Source organism: Microcaecilia unicolor, chromosome 7 (genome assembly GCF_901765095.1).
Source record: "Microcaecilia unicolor chromosome 7, aMicUni1.1, whole genome shotgun sequence".
In the NCBI taxonomy this organism is placed as follows: Eukaryota; Metazoa; Chordata; class Amphibia; order Gymnophiona; family Siphonopidae; genus Microcaecilia; species Microcaecilia unicolor.
This window is the reverse complement of record NC_044037.1, coordinates 150,387,032-150,404,663: the sequence shown is the minus strand read 5'-3', so window position 1 is coordinate 150,404,663 and position 17,632 is coordinate 150,387,032. Positions and strand designations below refer to the sequence as shown.

The 17,632-nt window shown below is 46.8% G+C and overlaps 1 protein-coding gene across 1 annotated transcript in view; it reads left to right on the top strand.

Annotated features, from left to right (window-relative positions):
* The window catches only part of RBM44 (RNA binding motif protein 44), a 356,864-nt gene that overhangs the window by 65,470 nt on the left and 273,762 nt on the right, over window positions 1–17,632 (top strand). The window contains exons 2-3 of the mRNA XM_030209835.1: window positions 2,494–4,016; window positions 4,155–4,213. Of these exons, the coding sequence (XP_030065695.1) occupies window positions 2,613–4,016; window positions 4,155–4,213 (1,463 nt within the window). The 5' untranslated portion in view covers window positions 2,494–2,612. The remainder of the gene's footprint in view (window positions 1–2,493; window positions 4,017–4,154; window positions 4,214–17,632) is intronic.

The following is a 17,632-nucleotide window of genomic DNA, read 5'->3' as shown; positions in this document are numbered from 1 at the left end:
CTCGGGTTGAGTGCCTTGCTCCTTCCCCCCCCCCCCCCCCCCCCCCATTCCCTCACATTGAGCACTTTGCTCTTCACCTGCCTCCCATCCCTTGGTTGGAGTGTCTCACCCCTCCCTCATCCAGTCCCTCAGTTTCAGCTCATCGCTCCTCCTTCCGTCCCTCGGGTTGAGCGCCTTGCTCCTCTCTCCCCATATCCATCAGGTCGAGTGCCTCGCTCCTCCTTCCCCCCTCCCCTATCCTTCAGGTCGAGTGCCTCGCTCCTTCCTCCCCATCTCTCAGTTGGGGCACCTCTGTCCCCTTTTTCCTCTGATGGAGTGCCTCGCCTGCCCCCATCCTGCGATGGCTAAGAAAACGAATAGAATGTTAGGTGTTATTAGGAAAGGAATGGAAAAAAGTAAGGATGTTTTATATCGATCCATGGTGCGACCACACTTGAATATTATGTTCAATTCTGGTCGCTGCATCTCAGAAAAGATATAGTGGAATTAGAAAAGGTACAGAAAAGGGTGACAAAAATGATAATGGGGATGGGATGATTTCCCTATGAGGAAAGGCTGAAGTGTCTAGGGCTCTTCAGCTTGGAGAAGACAGCTGAGGGGAGATATGATAGAAGTCTATAAAATAATGAGTGGAGTTGAACGGGTAGACGTGAATCGTTTGTTTACTCTTTGCAAAAATACTAGGACTAGGGGGCATGCGATGAAGCTACAAAGTAGTAAATTTAATACGAATCAGAGAATCTTTCTCCACTCAACGTGTAATTAAACGCTGGAATTCGTTGTTAAAGAATGTGGTAAAGGTGATTAGCTTAGCAGGGTTTTAAAAAAGTTTGGACGGCTTCCTAAAGGAAAAGTCCATAGGCCATTATTAAATTGACTTTGGAAAATCCACTGCTTATTTCTGGGACAAGCATCATAAAATGTATTGAGCTTTTCTGGGATCTTGCCAGGTATTTGTGACCTGGATTGGCCACTGTTGGAATCAGGATACTGGGCTTGATGGACCTTTGGTCTGTTCCAGTGTGGCACCTCGCTCCCCTCAATTCTCTCTTACTTATTCCTTTCCTTGGGTTGAGTGCCTAGGACCTCCCTTCCCCCATCCCTCGGTTTGAGCGCCTTGATCATCCTTTGGGTCGAGTGCCTTGCTCTTTCCTTCCTCTCACTCCACCATCCCTACCCCTCCTCGCTCTGCCATCCCTCACCCCTCCTCCTCTGTCCTGCCGTCTCTCGGGTTGTGTGCCTGTCCGCCATCCCTCTCTCACTCCTCTCTCCCAGCACCCCTCCCCGCAGATTCGGCACTATTTTTTCTTTTCCACCTCCGTTCCTTCTGCTGTGTTAGTTCTACGTTTTGGAGTCGCCAACAGTGATCCCCATTGGCCTGCTCCTGGGCCTGGGCCTTCCCTTTTTGGTCCTGTGTTCATTCTGATGCAAACAGGAAGTGGCATCAGATGGCGGAGTCCTGGGCCTGAGCAGGCCTTAGCCTGTGGGGATTGCTGTCGGCAGCTCCTTAATGTAATGGTACCATGGCGGTGGTGGCTGGGGAGAAAGAAACAGAGATGCTGAACCCAGGGGAGTGGTAATTGTGTGTCTTGTGTTTTTTGTTGTTTTTTTTTACTGTAAGTGCAAGGCTTTTTACTGTTTCTGTGAGACAGTAAAAGGTTTTGATCCTGCACCCGTGGTAAATGTGCCAAATTTTTTTCTTTTACTGCTGGTCCCCATCCCTGTGCCATTCTCTATGCTGGATACATGGGCATGGAGATGGGGGAAGTTCTGGATATTGGGGGTGGTGGAAGAGGAGATTCTAGAAATGGCTGTTTAAGAGCTATGACCAAGAGAGTAAGGAAAGTAGCTCCTGGTTACGTATGTGTTTCTTTAAATTAACCCAATCCACTCTGTACTCACTATTCATTATTCAATACATCATACTTTTACATCATACGTTATAAATAACCTTTATTCAGTTATTGTAGGTAGATACGTAACACTCATACAAAGTGACCTCAGTATTCCTTAAGACCTAACCCCCAGCTCACTCACACACATCCACAGCCTCCAATACTATATCCTGCATCAATCTTAATTACATCATGGCCTGGTATGTACATATTCAAAATAAAGCTCTATTCGAATCACCACGGGATCCCCCCGTTTAAATGTCCATGTCCGTATTCTACTCTAGTTGATAGGATTTCCCTTGAAGGTTAAATAGTCTTTAAATTAGCCACCTTATTTTCTAACTTTTCTTACCAATCTATATGTTCTATCTTTGCTTACCCTACACTGTGAATTAAAATGTTCTGTTACGTATTGTATTGACATTGTAAGTAGTATGTTGTGCCATACTTTGTATTCTTATTTGAATATTTTTACTGCTATAATTATTCATATCTGATTTGTTTTTTTACTGTACACCTCTTTGGGTGAATTCCTTCAAAAAGGCGGTAAATGAATCCTAATAAAATATACTTTTTATTATGTTTCTCTTTTAATTAGATGAGGCATCAATTCATACAGAACTGAAGGTTTTGAAACTGAACTGCAATTATCAGAGTTATCAGGACGAGGATGTTCATGAGATCTCACCCTTTAATGATCATATAATCACCGTGAACATGGAGCAGACCTGTAGCTCCAAGGAAGTAATAAGCCATGCTTGCAAGTTAGGCAAGCAGTACTTTGAAACTAGAGAATGTGACGAAATGAGCAATGTACCAATGAATCATCAAGGGAAAGTTATCGCCTGTACTTCAAAACAAGTATACTCTGGAGGTCAGTTCATGTTGTTTGAAGAAAGCCCCCTACTCGGAGATGAGCTATCGGATACAGATTGTAAAATACATAGAAGGCAAAATGATATACATTTTGGCGTTTCACAGAACAAAAATGGAGGTAAAGCTGGTAGCATTGAGATGGCTGAAAACAGTGCCACTTTGAATTGCAGACAAAATAAAGAAGACCAAATGAAACTTTATGAGGATTTGGGACTGGAATATTGCAACATTAGACATAATTCTTCAGGTAATCCTTCAGATCAGGAGAAAGTGGGGATTTCAGAAATTCCAAAGTCAGAAGTTATGAAGATGGTGGCCACAATTTATGAACCTTTAAGTTATAAAGCCAGATGCAGCCTGATTCATGAGCATCATTTGGGAGATGCATCCTTTGTATCTGATTCGTTTTCAGGTCAGGGGATGGATAAAGAAATCATGCCAGCTGCAACTTCAGCGGATGATTTGAATACCATATGTCTCAAAGGGTGTAAGGATATGAACACTGGGAACATTGGGGAGAAGCGGTTTTGTGCCTTTGTCCAAAGACCAGACTATGCAAGTTATGTGAAGTCACCTATAAATAAGAAGTCCTCTTGTAATGATGGCTCAAAAAGTCTGACTGAGCATGACCCAGAGAATCAGCAAGGTATTCATAATGAAAATCAATTTTGTAACACTGAAGTGAAATCACAAATTGATAGTGAAGAATTTGTCATGGATACCTTGGCCTTGAACAATAATGCGGTACAGATATATAAAGATGTTCATATTTTACAAGAGCAGTCACCCACCACGGAGTCCACAGTCTTTCACACAGATGACTTGGAAGATTCAAGTACAGATGCTTCAGAAGATTCATTTTATACTGTGTATAGCACTAACAGTATTGATGATAACTTTCAGAGTGATGCCATGCTGAAATTTTTCAAACTCACTTCTAGTATCAAAGTAAACCAGAGTGTCGATGTTACTTCTGATTTTAGGGATTGTTGCACCAGTAGCAAGGCTACTTGTGTTGAGACTTCAGTGGTATCAAGGGGAAACAACACAGAAATATCATTATACAATAGCTACGTAGTCAAAGAATGGGAGTCTGAGAGCTGTAGAAGTGTTGGCTGTAATACAGATAAATCTTATATTCGAGAAGAGGTGCAGGAAGTTGGCTGTCAGACTATTTGGGTAGATGCTCAGGAAAATCCCATTGTAGCAGACTTGGCACCTGTGGAGATAACCTCCTTAATTCAGGTAATTTTTGAGATCAACAAAACCCACTGAACTTCAAAAGGGATCATTTTTATATTAAACATTATGTTCACCATTGCAGGCTTGCTGACTTTATCTGGTAATACTTCCTTTCATGTAAATTAATTTTGTTTCTTTAAGGGCTCTCTAAGAACGAAGATTAATGAATATAGCATAGATTTGAAGGAACCTGCAGACGGGTATGTTTTTAAACTTTGTAAAGCAAGAATATTTTATCAATTAAGATTTATTATGTAAAACTTAAGTCATGCATGCATTTATAAAATGTACATGAGGAACAGCTATATATAGTTCAGATGTAATTTTATAAACTATGTTTCGTACCTATAAGCTAATTATATATATATATATATATATATATATATATATATATAATATATAATAATATAGCTACTTATTAGGAAAGTGCGGGGTACAAATGTAACAAAAAAAAAGTATATGGGTTTCAATTGAGCTGCTGTTTTGCAGAGTTTGTGCTAGTGTTTTACAAATGCACATAGGTCCTATGTGCCTTTCTAAAGTAGGCACATCATTTTATTTTTAGGCCTCTTTATCTTAACATATTATGACCTTTCCCAAAGTTTTTAAGGCATTTAGAGTACTTCATGTTAACCTGAGAAAAATATATGCTGGTAAAAGATTCCTTAGTGGTCTGAGCAAATAGATATTACTATTCTGGGAATGTAATAAACCCTTTAGCCGCAGAAGTTTTTTATGATGTGACACATTTCTGAGAGAATTCTCATAAAACTTGAAAAGTCTGCACAACATTTTTTATAATTCTGTACACTTTATTTGTAGGGCTGCACATTAATCTTCTACTACTATTATTTCTATAGTGCTACAAGGCATATGCAGCACTGTACACCATACACAAAAAGACAGTCCCTGCTCAAAGAGCTTACAATCTAGATAAGACAGGTAAACAGAACGATTAAGGGTAAGGGAATAAATAGGTGAGGATAAAGGACAGGGCAAGTGAGTAGTGGTTAGGGGTCAAAAGCAGTGGTAAAGAGGTGGGCTTTAGGTTTGGACTTGAAAACGGCCAAGGATGGGGCTAGACGCACAGGCTCGTAAGTCTGTTCCAGGCGTGAGGTTGCAGCAAGACAAAAGGAACGGAGTCTAGAATTAGCAGTAGAGGAGAAGGGGACGGATAAGTGATTTATCTACAGAACGGAGTACCCGAGGGGGGGGGGCTTAGTCACGATTAAAAAATGTGCTACAACGTCTCCTGTTTGCCTTCTCCCAGCATCTCTTCTCTCCCCCCCCCCCCCCCCCCCGCCAAGTGCACGGTCTGGCATCTCTCCCTCTCCTCTTCAAATTTAAGATAGCTCCCCCCCCTCTCAATTATACCCCACCCTCACACCCTGGGCCTAGCGACCGTAGGCAGGGAGAGATGATGGATGGGAGGGGGAAGAGGGAGATGTAGAACTGAGGGAGGGGAGTGGATGGAGAGATGCCAGACTGAGCGCGGAGGGAAGGAGAGAGATACTGGCCAATGGAAGGGTGAGAAAGATGGAGAGAGATAATAGACTTGGGAGAAGGATGCTTCACACCTTCTTGGGGGGAGGGGGAGTGGAAGATATGCTGGCCAATGGGAGGGAGACAGCCATGGAGAGAGATAATGAATCTGAGGGTGGATGGAAGAGAGAGAAAGAGACATCATTGTATAACTAGAGGGAGGGAAGAGAGAGAGATATTGGAATTGGAGGGAAGGAAGAAGAATGGACCTGGTGTGCTCAAAGGAGGGAAGAGAGAACAGTTGGAATTGGAGGGAGGGAGAAAGAATGGGGTTGGGGTGAAAGGAGGGAGGGAAGTGAGAATGAATAACGAAAGAGAGCGAATAGACCTGGGGTGGGGAGGTCCAAGAAGCACCCAGTTTGGGTGGGGCCAACAGCCATTTTGCTGCTGCTCCCCCATTAAGTAGGGCCAGTGTGTGGAGCCCTCAAGGTTGGGAGGAGCGAAGGCCCTTCTGCTTATCCAATTCAGAAGCTGGGATCAGGGGGGCTCAGTGGATGCAAGTGTTAGAATATACTTGCCAGGCTGTGTTGGCGATATCCTTCAGTTGTAGGCGTTTGATACCACAGGTGTGTTCCCGTGAGACCTTCAAGAGCCATGGTAAATGCAACCTTTGGTGCCAAAAAACTGCATAATTTGAGTTGGAGCCTTGGCATGTGCCATGACTTACTGCATTCTGGGTCCACATCTGGAGACTCTTGGGACTTTGCAGAGTAAAGCATGGAGGGCTGTCCGATTATAAGGGGCTTACTCAGACTGACATCCCTGGCTGAGGATGAGGAATCCTTGAGGGTCTAGCTTTTTAGGTAGGAGGAGCTGGTGCGGCTTGTTGAATTGGTCACACAGGCCCTGCGTATTTCAGCCCTACCCCTTACGAGGCCTCAGGAGAGGAAACCCCATCCTGCAGGGCTTCAGGCAGCTTTTCAGTTTCATAGGACCTTTTCCCAAAGGGTGTTGGTTGAGTGAGAAGTCCTAGAGGTCATTCTCAGGGAAACCAGGCTTCTGAGCAGGCTCTAATCCTTGCCTTAGGAAGGCTTGAGCAGGTGGTTCAGTTCCCCAAGGTGAATGCCTAACTCATAGCTGTGACTATGAATAAGATGCTGATCCTGGTGGAAGGGAGCTTGGTGCTTTAGGATTTTGATTTCAGGAAGGTGGAGCCAGCTGCCAAAGCAGGCCTTGACTTTCTCTTGTCCTGCTCTCTGTGTAGCTTGCGCCCTGCTGCGCTTTGTGCAGCAGCGCCTCGAGTCAGGGACTGCATTTTTGGCAGTTATTTTCACTTGGTGTGCATTGCTTCTCAGATGCTAACTTCTGTGGTGGCGGCCTGAAGGTGGTTGTGGTTGAGGTATTGCATGTCCAATGCTGCCTTTAATGCAGACCTGGGTAAGCTACCATTTCAGGGTCACTTACTGTTTGAGGAGGGATTGGAGAAACTACTGAAGGACTTAGGAGAAGTTAGGCTTCAGCACCTTCCAGAGAACCACTCTTGTATGGTCTCTGACTCCTTGGGGGGGGGGGGAGGGGACCGTAAACTGAGGTATGGGTCCTTTAGGGGATGCACAGAGTCTTTGGGACAAGGTTCTTTGACCTTCAGGGTGTAGGTAAGGGACTCCAATGAGAGCTTGCTGGACCCCTTGTTGGTGAAGGTAGGAGACTGGCTTTTGTGGTGAAATAGATGTGGGTCTGCGTCACCTCCAACCAGTGGGTATTGAAAGTGGTACACCAGAGCTGTGTCTTGGAATACGCAGATTCCTTGTCATCAAGCACATGCAGCCATTACAGATGGGTTGTGTCCATCAACCAGCAGAGGGAGATAGAGAGCACACTTTTTCTGTGCCTCATACCAGCTTGCTCCACTGCCTCTCTTCAGTATTCTCTATCTCCCCTAGCAGAGTGGCTGCAGCTTCTCCGAGCTCCATCTAAAATCTGCCTGGAGGTTGCTGCTGTGCTTTTGCCAGTTGATAGCAGGGGTGTTGGAGGCTATAGCAGCTTCACTTTAAAGGCACATAGGTTCGCTCTTTCCCTGCCTTACCCATACCTCCGTGGATGTGGACACATTGCTTAGCTTTCCCTGTCCTTCCCCACCAACAGTGGATGCAGGTACATAGGTTCGCCCTTTCCCTGCCTTTCCCACTCAACTGAGCCTCCGGAGTTCTATTTACCTCTGCTTTCCTCACAGTGTTTAAAAAAAGGAGAGGTTTTTCCTTGCCTTTTTCTGAGGGACCAGAGCTGTGATACTCGGTCCAGTGAGGTAAGAGTGTTTTCTGACTCCTCCGGGGTGGGCCCGCGAAGGAGGAGTTTCCAGAATCTTTTGGGCAATTGCACCTGTTGGACGTGCGCAGGACTCTGCTGCAGTATCTGCGAGTTACTAACTCTTTCAGGACCTCTGATCATCTGTTTGTTTTGCTATCAGGTCCTCGCAGAGGGTCTCCAGCGTCTAAAGCCACTATTGCCCGCTGGCTCAAAGAATCTATCTTTTCAGCTTATTTGCTTGCCAGCCGGCCTCCGCCTGATGCCTTTAAGGCGCATTCCACTAGAGGAATTTCCTCTTCTTGGGCTGAAACTGGAGCACTCTCTCTTCAAGAGATTTGTAGTGCAGCAACATGGGCTTCTAAGCTCTTTTGCTCGACATTACAGGCTGGATGTGGCTGCCAGGAGGGACGCACATTTTGTAGCGCAAGTGCTGGCGCTTGGTGTGGTTTGTTCCCACCCTATCTAGGGATTGCTTTGATACATCCCATCTGTAATGGCTGCATCTGCTTGATGACAAGGAAGGGAAAATTAGGTTCTTACTGTGATAATTTTCTTTCCTTTAGTCATAGCAGATGCAGCCATGATCCCTCCCTGTCTGATTGCTATCTGCTGTAAATCTATTTCAGGTTCTGTTCATGTTTCCTGGAGATTCCATCCTTGGGAGAAAGTCGGAAAACAGTTTTCAGGATTCTTGTTCAATTAAAGGAGGATGACTTAATTCCCTCCAGTTTCATGTTTTGGAGGATGAGTTTATTCCCTCCGGGAGGATGAGTTTATTCCCTCCAGTTATGTCTCAGTGGAGGATGAGTTTATGCTCTCTGGGAGGATGTTTCATTCCCTCCATTCTGAGTTAATGCCCTTTGTTGTAGGGCCATCGTTCGCTGTGAGGAAAGCTCATGTTATTCCCATTGCGGTTTGCCATACTGCTTTGGAAGCTTCAAATACTGAAGAGAGGCAGTGGAGCAAGCTGGTGTGAAGCACTGAAAAAGTGTGCTCTCTATCTCCCTCTGCTGGTTGATGGACACAACCCATCTGTAATGGCTGCATCTGCTATGACTAAAGGAAAGAAAATTATCATGGTAAGAACCTAATTTTCCCATGTTTTTGCTGCTTTTATGGCAACTCCTTGTGGTCGTACTCCCCTCAAAAGAGAAGCAGTTGGAACTACGCTCCAGCAGTCAGTGCAGCTTGGAGTAGTGAAGCTGATTCCTCGACAGGAAGAAGGTTTGGGGGGGGGGGGGTGCGCGTAACTCCATCTATGTTGTGATCCCCAAGAAAGGTGGCTCCTGCAGGCCTATTTTAGATCTTGAGGGTTTTATACCTCTATATGCAAACCCTGTGGTCGGTTATTGCCGTGATCAGACTGGGTGAGTTTCTGATTTCATTGGACCTGGCAGAGGCAATTGCCATAAAGTAACCTCACAATTGCTTTCTGCACTTTTGTGTATTGAGTCCAATTCAGGACTCTCCCCTTCAGACTGGTGACAGTGCCCTGGACCTTTTCCAAGAGATGGTGGTGGTGGTAGCACACCTCTGACAGCGGGACATTCATGTGCACTGTACCTGGATAATTGGCTGATCCAGGACGACTGTGGGGTGGACTCATGAGCAGCCATGGCAAGTGATTTCTCTCTTCAAGCACCTGGGTTGGATAGTGAATTATGTAAAAATTCATTTAACCTTTCAGCTCAGGAGCTGGAGTAGAACATAAGAATAGTGATACTGGGTCAGACCAATGGTCCATCTAGCCCAATATCCTGTTTGCAGCAGTGGCTTTTTTGCTGTGCCTTGTCAGGTTTTTGTCCCACCCGTATTTTCTTTGTTTCCTTTTCCCAATTTTTAAGTTTCTTTTCTTTTTCTGTAACTTAGGCTGCATTTAGACCCGGTTGGGTCTTTCCTATGATGTTTTTTTTTTTGTGGTGCCTTGCCACATTTTTCAGGCACCATCGCACTTTTCGATTTTTTTTTTTTTCGTTTTGTTTTTCCTTCCATGTCCACTAAAGTTCCCAGTGGCTTTAAGCTCTGTTCCCGGTGCAATCGGTCGATCTCTGGCAAAGACACCCATTCTTGGTGTCTTCAGTGTTTAGGGCCCGACCGTAGCCCTGCCAACTATGTCCTTTTGTCTTCGGATGAAGAAAGGGACCCAGTTCACCAGAGAGGATCAAGGAGAGAAGATTCTTGGAGTCAGGTCCGATTTCCTTGGCTTCGACATCTGGTACTGCATGGGCATCTGGAGTGTCGGTACGTATGGCTGCTAGACCTGTAGATACTGGGAGCAGTGGTGCATTGAGTGGGTCTCCACCAGCCTCGATGCCGTCTGCTGTGCAGGGCCCCTGGGACTGGCCAGCATTGGACTCGACCTCAAGGCGAAGTGAGTATTTGTTGGCATCCTTGTTGGCATCAAGAGGCTCAATGTGAGAGGATTTTTGGAGCCAGGTCCGAATCCTCGATGTCTGCATCGTTGTCGTTATTGACGTCGAAGACTGCATTGGGAGCATTGGTCCATATGGCTGTTTTGAGACCCATAAACACTGGAAGTAGTAGTGCGTCGGGTGGGTCTTCGCCTGTCTTGACACCGGCTGCTGGACAGGGCCCCCGGGACTGACCAGTGTTGAACCCGACCCCGATGCAACATGATGATTCGAAGTCGTCCTCATCGGCACCGAGGAGTCTCGACACCGAGCTTCAGGCGAAGGCCAAGAAGCATAGGTAGTGCTCATCCTTGATACATAGTGCCGGGAGCTCGAGGGCATCGAGGGATTCAGCAGCCGAGAAGTGTTGGTGCTGGGAGTATCACTCCCCCTCTATGTAGGAGGTACTGATGCATCTGTCTCCATGCAGCCAAGACCCGACTCCTGTTGGCCCCATCAGTACTGCAGCCTGTCTCAGAGCCGGCACCCCAGCCATTTCTGGTATTGGTCCTCGATGAGCGTATCCGTGCCTTGCTCCCTAAGCTGTTGGATGGCCTTTTGCAACAGTGTACAGCAGTATTGGGGGTGCTTGCTGTCACCCCCCTCAACGTCAGTGGAGGAAGCTTTGCCAGAGTCGAGGTGGGAGCCGATTCCTTGATGCCCCTCTTGGGGACCTGGCTCCTCTAAGTCGAGGCAGGCTCGGTCGTAGCCCTCCCACGGGGAGTTTCTGTCTGACACAAATGAGGAACCCTCATGGGAGTCAGAGGAGGATCCAAGGTACTTTTCAGAGGAGGAGTCCTATGGAATCCCCTCTGAACCCTCCCCTCCACTTGAAAGGAGAAAGTCTTCTCCGGAGAGCCTTTCGTTCCTTCCTTTTGTAAAGGAAATGGCTGAGGCTATTCCATTTTATTTGGAAATGGAGGATGAGCCCAGGGCTAAGATGCTTGAGGTCCTGGACTAAGAGTTCCCTACTAGGGAAGCTGTGACTGTCTCTGTCCACGAGGTACTCGAGGAAATCCTCGATAGGAACTGGGAGTCCCCTCTGTCGGTCCATGTCCTTCCTAAGAAGATCAACACCATGTATCGAATCCACAGCATATCTGGTTTTGATAGGCCCCAGTTGCTTCAGAATTTCATGGTGGTGGAATCTGCTCTCAGATGGGCCAAGAGTTCTGGAGACACTGCCTTTGCACCCCCAGGTAGTGAAGCTAGGACCTTGGACTCTTTTGGGAGGAAGATGTTCCAGATATCAATGCTTGTGTCCCGTTTCCAGTCATACCAGCTCATTACGCGCGTCTACTTGCGGAACTCAGTGTGTTAGCTTTTGGACTTGGCGGACTCTCTTCCACTGGCGCAGGCCGAGTCGGTACGCCAGTTGGCCAAGAAGCAGAAGGCAAGTTGTTAGGTCTTGGGCCATGGCCAGAGGTGTCTACGACACCTTTGACCATGGTATCCAGGATCTCTGGTCAAAGTATAGCAATGCGCAGACTCTCATGGCTGTGTTTCTGACTTGGAATAGTTGGTTCAGCAGAGAATGGCTGATGCCCCATGCCGGGGGGGGGGGGGGGGGATAACCTTTTTGGAGAGAGTGTTGAAGAGGTTGCTGACCAAATCAAGAAACACACTGATACTATTTCTTCTCTCTCCACCGGGCACCTGCATCGGCCTCCTCATCTAGGAGGTCTTTTGGTAAGTTGAGGAGGGGTGCCTACTACTCACAGACGTAGGTACGCCACTACTTCTTGCTAGCCTGTTCAAGCATCAACCTCAGTGTGCTCATTCTTGTCAACAGTGTGCACCTAAGTCCCCTGCTGCTCCCCAGTCAAAGCAAGGGACGAGCTTTTGACTGTTTCCAGCAGAGCATAGCCACTGTGAAAGTGTCCGTCCTGGATGACTTGCCGGTTGGGGGGAGGCTGAAGTTTTTCTATAAAAGGTGGCCCCTTGTAACATAAGACCAATGGGTTCTTCAAATAGTCCACCTTGGTTACACCCTCAGTTGGCTTCAAAAACCTCCAAATTGCCCACTGAGAGCTCACTACTTCAGCTGTCAGCATGAGCAGGTACTTGCAGAAGAACTCTCCGCCCTTCTAAAGGCCTATATGATTGAGCCCATTCCACCAGGGGAGGAAGGGCTGTGATTCTATTCCAGGCACTTCCTCATGCAGAAGAAGACAGGGGATGTGTCCCATCCTAGACTTAAGGGCCTTGAACAAATTCCTGGTCAAAGAAAAGTTCAGGATGGTTTCCCTGGGCACCCTTCTACCAAAGATTCAGAAAAACGATTGGCTATGCTCTCTGGACTTTGAAAGATGCATATACTCTTATCCTTTCTAGCCCACTGGAAGTATCTCTGATTTTGACTGTGAACGAATCACTACCGGTACTGCGTGTTGCCTTTTGGCCTTGCGTCCGCTCCCAGGGTATTTACCAAATATCTAGTGGTAGTCACAGCGTTGCTATGCAGGCTGGGAGTCCAAGGGTTCCCTTACCTCGACGATTGGCTGGTGAAGAGCATGTCAAAGGATGGTTCTCAGGAGTCCATGTGGGAGACTATTCGGGTGCTAGAACTACTACTACCCCAAGTCCCATCTTCACCTAGTTCAGCAATTGGAATTCATTGGAGCCCTGCTTGATACACAGCAGGTTCGCGCTTTTCTCCCAGGACCGAGAGTAGACACTAGTTGCTCTGGCTTCTCAGGTTCGAGCCTCGCAGCAGGTCACAGCTCGGCAGATATTGAGGCTGCTGGGCCACATGGCTTTCACAGGTTGTGATACCCGTGACATGCTTTCACATGAGATCCACCAGTGGACCCTAGCTTCTCAGTAGTGTCGGGCTACAATAGATGTACAGATGTCACCCGGGTGTCTCCAGAGCTTGTTCACTCTCTCTCCTCTGATGGACCATTCAATCCAATTTTGATTCTGGGACTACCATTCCAAATTCCTCAAAAGTTTTCTGGTGACGGATGCATCTCTCCTGGGGTTGGGTGTTCATGTAGATGGATTTCAAACTCAAGGAGCCTCTGAGGGAAGTCTTTCCTCACCAATTTGTGTCATTTCTTTGAAGGCATAAATAAACATGTGGGTAAAGGTGAGCCAGTTGATGTAGTGTATCTAGATTTTCAGAAAGTTTTTCATAAAGTTCCTCATGAGAGACTCCTAAGAAGATTAAAGAGTCATGGGATAGGAGGCAAGGTTCTGTTGTGGATTAGGAATTGGTTATTGGACAAAAAAACAGAGGGTAGGGTTAAATGGACATTTCTCTCAATGGAGGAGGGTGAATAGTGGAGTACCACAGGGATCTGTACTGGGACCGGTACTATTTAACATATTTATAAATGATATGAAAATTGGAACGACGAGTGAGGCGATCAGATTTGTAGATTATAAAAAAATTATTCAAGGTTGTTAAAACATGTGCGGACTATGAAATACTGCAATCAATTTTTTTAACTCGTTCCAAAAGTACAAAGACTAGGGGACACTCGAGGAAGTTACATGGAAATACTTTGAAAAAATATTTCCTCCTATTTATTTTAAATCAATGAATAGTTAAGCACTGTAACTCTTTACCGGAGGATGTGGTAACAGCAGTTTGTGTATCTGGTTTTAAAAGGGTTTGGACAAATTCCTAGAGGAAAAGTCCATAGTCTGCTATTGAGACAGACATAGGAAGCAACTGCTTGCCCTGGGATTTGTAGTATGGAGTGTTACAGCAAAGAGAGGGAGCAAAGTACAAACAAAAGTCCAACAAGCAAAAATAAAGTACCAGGGGCCTCAAAAATAGGGATTTAGTTCCTTTAATCATACACTTTTATAAAGTAATCTTCAACAAGACCTGACACGAGCCGTGTTTCGGCGCATAGCACCTGTGTCGGGTCGCAAAAGTAGCAAGGATAGTGTGCAGCGGTGTAGATTAGCTCAACAAAAATATTCCTCCGCATATAATACAGTGAAAACGTGCTTCTGCAGGTGTGGGGTACAACGCATTATTTTTAATGCTTTGTACTCCACACCTGCAGAAGCACGTTGTCACTGTATTATATGCAGAGGAATAGACGTTGTTGCAGCATACAACCATCAATATTTTTGTTGAGCTAATCTACATCGCTGCACACTGCCCTTGCTACTTTTGCGACCCCAACATGGCCCGTGTTGGGTCTTGTTGAAGATTACTTTATAAAAGTGTATGATTAAAGGAACTCTCCCTATTTTTGAGGCCCCTGGTACTTTATTTTTGCTAGTATGGAGTGTTGCCGTGCTTTGGGTTTCTGCCAGGTACTTGTGACACGGCTTGGCTACTGTTTGGAAAACAGGATACTGGGCTAGATGGACCATTGGCCTGACCCAGTATGGCTGTTCTTATGTTTTTATGTTATGTCCCTCTAGGAAACAGGTCTTCAGATCAGGTCCGAGTGATCTGGAACTCTGTAAAGGCTTTCAGAGATTTGCTGTCGAACCAAATTGTTCTCATTCAAACAGACAGCCAAGTTGCAATGTATTACACGAACAAGCAGGGAGGCACCGGATCACACCTTCTGTGTCAGGAAGACGTCTGGATGTGTTGCTGGGCTCACCACAACGGTATGTTCCTGCAGGCCACTTATCTGGTGGGCAAAAATAGTCTGGCCAATAGGCTGAGCAGATGCAACCACACAGTGGTCTCTCAATATGGGCATTTTTCCGCGAGTTCTTCCGAGTGTGGAGCACCCCCTCGGTGGATCTCTTTGTCACTGCAGTCCAGGCGGGCGACGACTTCTCGGCATTGCCATCGAGGATGTCGCTCCTCGGTGTTGAGGCAGGCTCAGTTTCGGACTGCTTTGAGAGATGTCTTGTCCGATACTGAAGATGAGCATTCGAGGTAGGAAGAGGAAGATCTCAGGTACTCCAGAAAGGAGACTGACTCCACCGGAGAGTCTATCCTTTACTGCCTTTGTCTGGGAAATGGTTGCGGTCATTCCATTCCCTATGGAGGTTGAGGATGAGCCCAGGGCTGAGATGCTCGAGGTCCTGGATTATCCTTCTCCACCTACAGAGGCTGCAACGGCTCCTTTGCATAATGTACTCAAGGAAATCCTTATACGAAACTGGTCGTTCCCTCTGTCTAATCCCGTGATCCCGAAAAGAACTGAATCCTAATATTGGATCCACGGTGAACCTGGATTGATGAGGTCTCAGCTACCTCACAATTCCATGGTGGTGGACTCCGCCCTCAAAAGAGCCAAGAGCACTAGGGACTATGCCTTGGCTCCCCCAGGCAGAGAATCTTGAACCTTGGACTCTTTTTGGGAGGAAGACGTATCAGGCTGCTATGCTCGCTACCAAGTAGAGAGCTGAACGGGGTTCGCGGGAATCCCACTGAACCCACGGGATTCCCGCAGGGACGGAGGCAGTTCCTGCGGGGTTCTGCGGGGATGGAAGCAGTTCTGCGGGGTTCCCGCGGGGACGGAGGCAGTTCCTGCAGGGTTCCCGCAGGGATGGAAGCAGGTCAGCGGGATTCCCGTGAAAGTATAAGCTGCACCTGCACCAGCCTCTCATCTACCGAATACCAAGTTCTTTGAGTGCTGTCTCCTCCTCTTCCTTGCTTTAACAGCACAAATGTGGAAAGTCTTCCATTAAGGAGGTGGCAGAGTCACAAATGATGACGGAATTCAAAAAGGCATGGGATGAACACAAAGGATCTCTAATTAGAAAATGGAAGTTTTATAAAACCTAACCTTAAATGGCTGCATGTGTGTGGATGTCAAGTGACGTTTAGATGGTGACTCTGGCTGTGATGAACTAGGGCTGATACCTGGCAGACTTGTATGATCTGTGTCTCATATATGGCAGTCTGGTTTAGGATGGGCTAGAAAAGGCTTAAACAGCAACTTCAGTGGCTGGAACATAAGGACAGTGCTGGTCAGACTTTTACGGTCTGTGTCGCACCAATGAGAAGACGAATAGACTGGAGTGGGCTTCAACGGCAATTCCAGCAGTTGTAACATAAGGATAGGGCCAGATAGACTTCTGTGGTCTTTGTTCCAGAAACACGAAAGAAAGACCATAATCAAGTATATAATATCACACTTGTTGATTTAATGATGAATTGATAATGAGTGGATGGACCGTTCAGGTCTATTTGCTGTCACTTACTATGTTACTATTAATCCTCTTTGCTCCCAGGCTGATGCACAGACCTCAGCTCTGACACAGGCATGAGAATCAGATGTCACCTGACCTACTGGCACGTGCATGTGGTGACCTCTCAGCACACAGTGCCAGTGAATCAGAGACAAATCTTACATGTGCGCACCAGTGTGTTCCAGTTCCAACTTTCGGTCCTTCCTTGCCTACAGTGCTGTGGCTCAAATCCCGAGACAGACTGAGGGAGCTGAGTGGAATTTTCTTTTATGTACCATTAAATTTTACTGGGATGGGTTGGGATGGGTTAAATTTTTGTGGGGATGGGTAAGATTCCAGTGGAGACGGGTAAGATTCCAGCAGGGACGGGCGGGGATGGGTAAGATTTCTGTCCCCGTGCAACTCTCTACTACCAAGATCCAGACATACCAGCTCTTCATGAGTGTCCACTTGCAGAACTCGGTGAGTCAACTGTCCAGCTTGGTTGATGCACTCCCTCCGGAGCAGGCTGAGCCTTTTCGCCAGGTGGTCAGACAGCAGGAGGCATGTCGAAAATACCTGGCCAGGGATACGTTCGACACTTCTGATGTAGCATCCAGGATCGCTACCCAAGGTATAGTGATACGCAGACTCTCATGGCTGCGTGTCTGTGACCTGGATCATTCGGTCCAGCAGCGGATAGTGAATGTTCCTTGCCGGGGGGATAACCTTTTTGGTGAGAAAGTAGAGGATCTTTTTGACCAGATCAAGAAGCACATTGATGCTATGGATTCTGTCTCCTGCTGGGCGTCTTCTGCTACTGCATCCTCGTCTAGGAGGTTTTTTGGAGGGAAGAGGAGTCCTCCCTGTTCCTATGCTAGGCGTAGGTACACTTCTGCTTCTCGGCAGCCTGCCCAGGCTCAGACCCAGCGCGCTCATTCTCGTCAACAGCGTGCGCCTAAGGCCACTGCGGCTCCCCAACAAAAGCAAGGGACGGGCTTTTGACTGGCTCCAGTTCAGCATAGCCTCAGTAAATATGTTCATACCGGACGACTTGCCAGTTGGGGGGAGGTTAATGCTTTTTCACCAAAGATCGCCTCTTATAACCTCCGACCGGTGGGTTCTTCAAATTGTCCGGTTAGGATACACTCTCAATCTGGAATCCAAACCTCCAAATTGCCCACCTGGAGCTCATTCCTACAGCTCCCAGCACAAGCAGGTACTTGTAGAGGAACTCTCCGCCCTTCTACAGACCGAAGCAGTCGAACCCGTTCCACCAGGGAAGAAGGGCTGGGATTCTATTCCAGGTACTTCCTT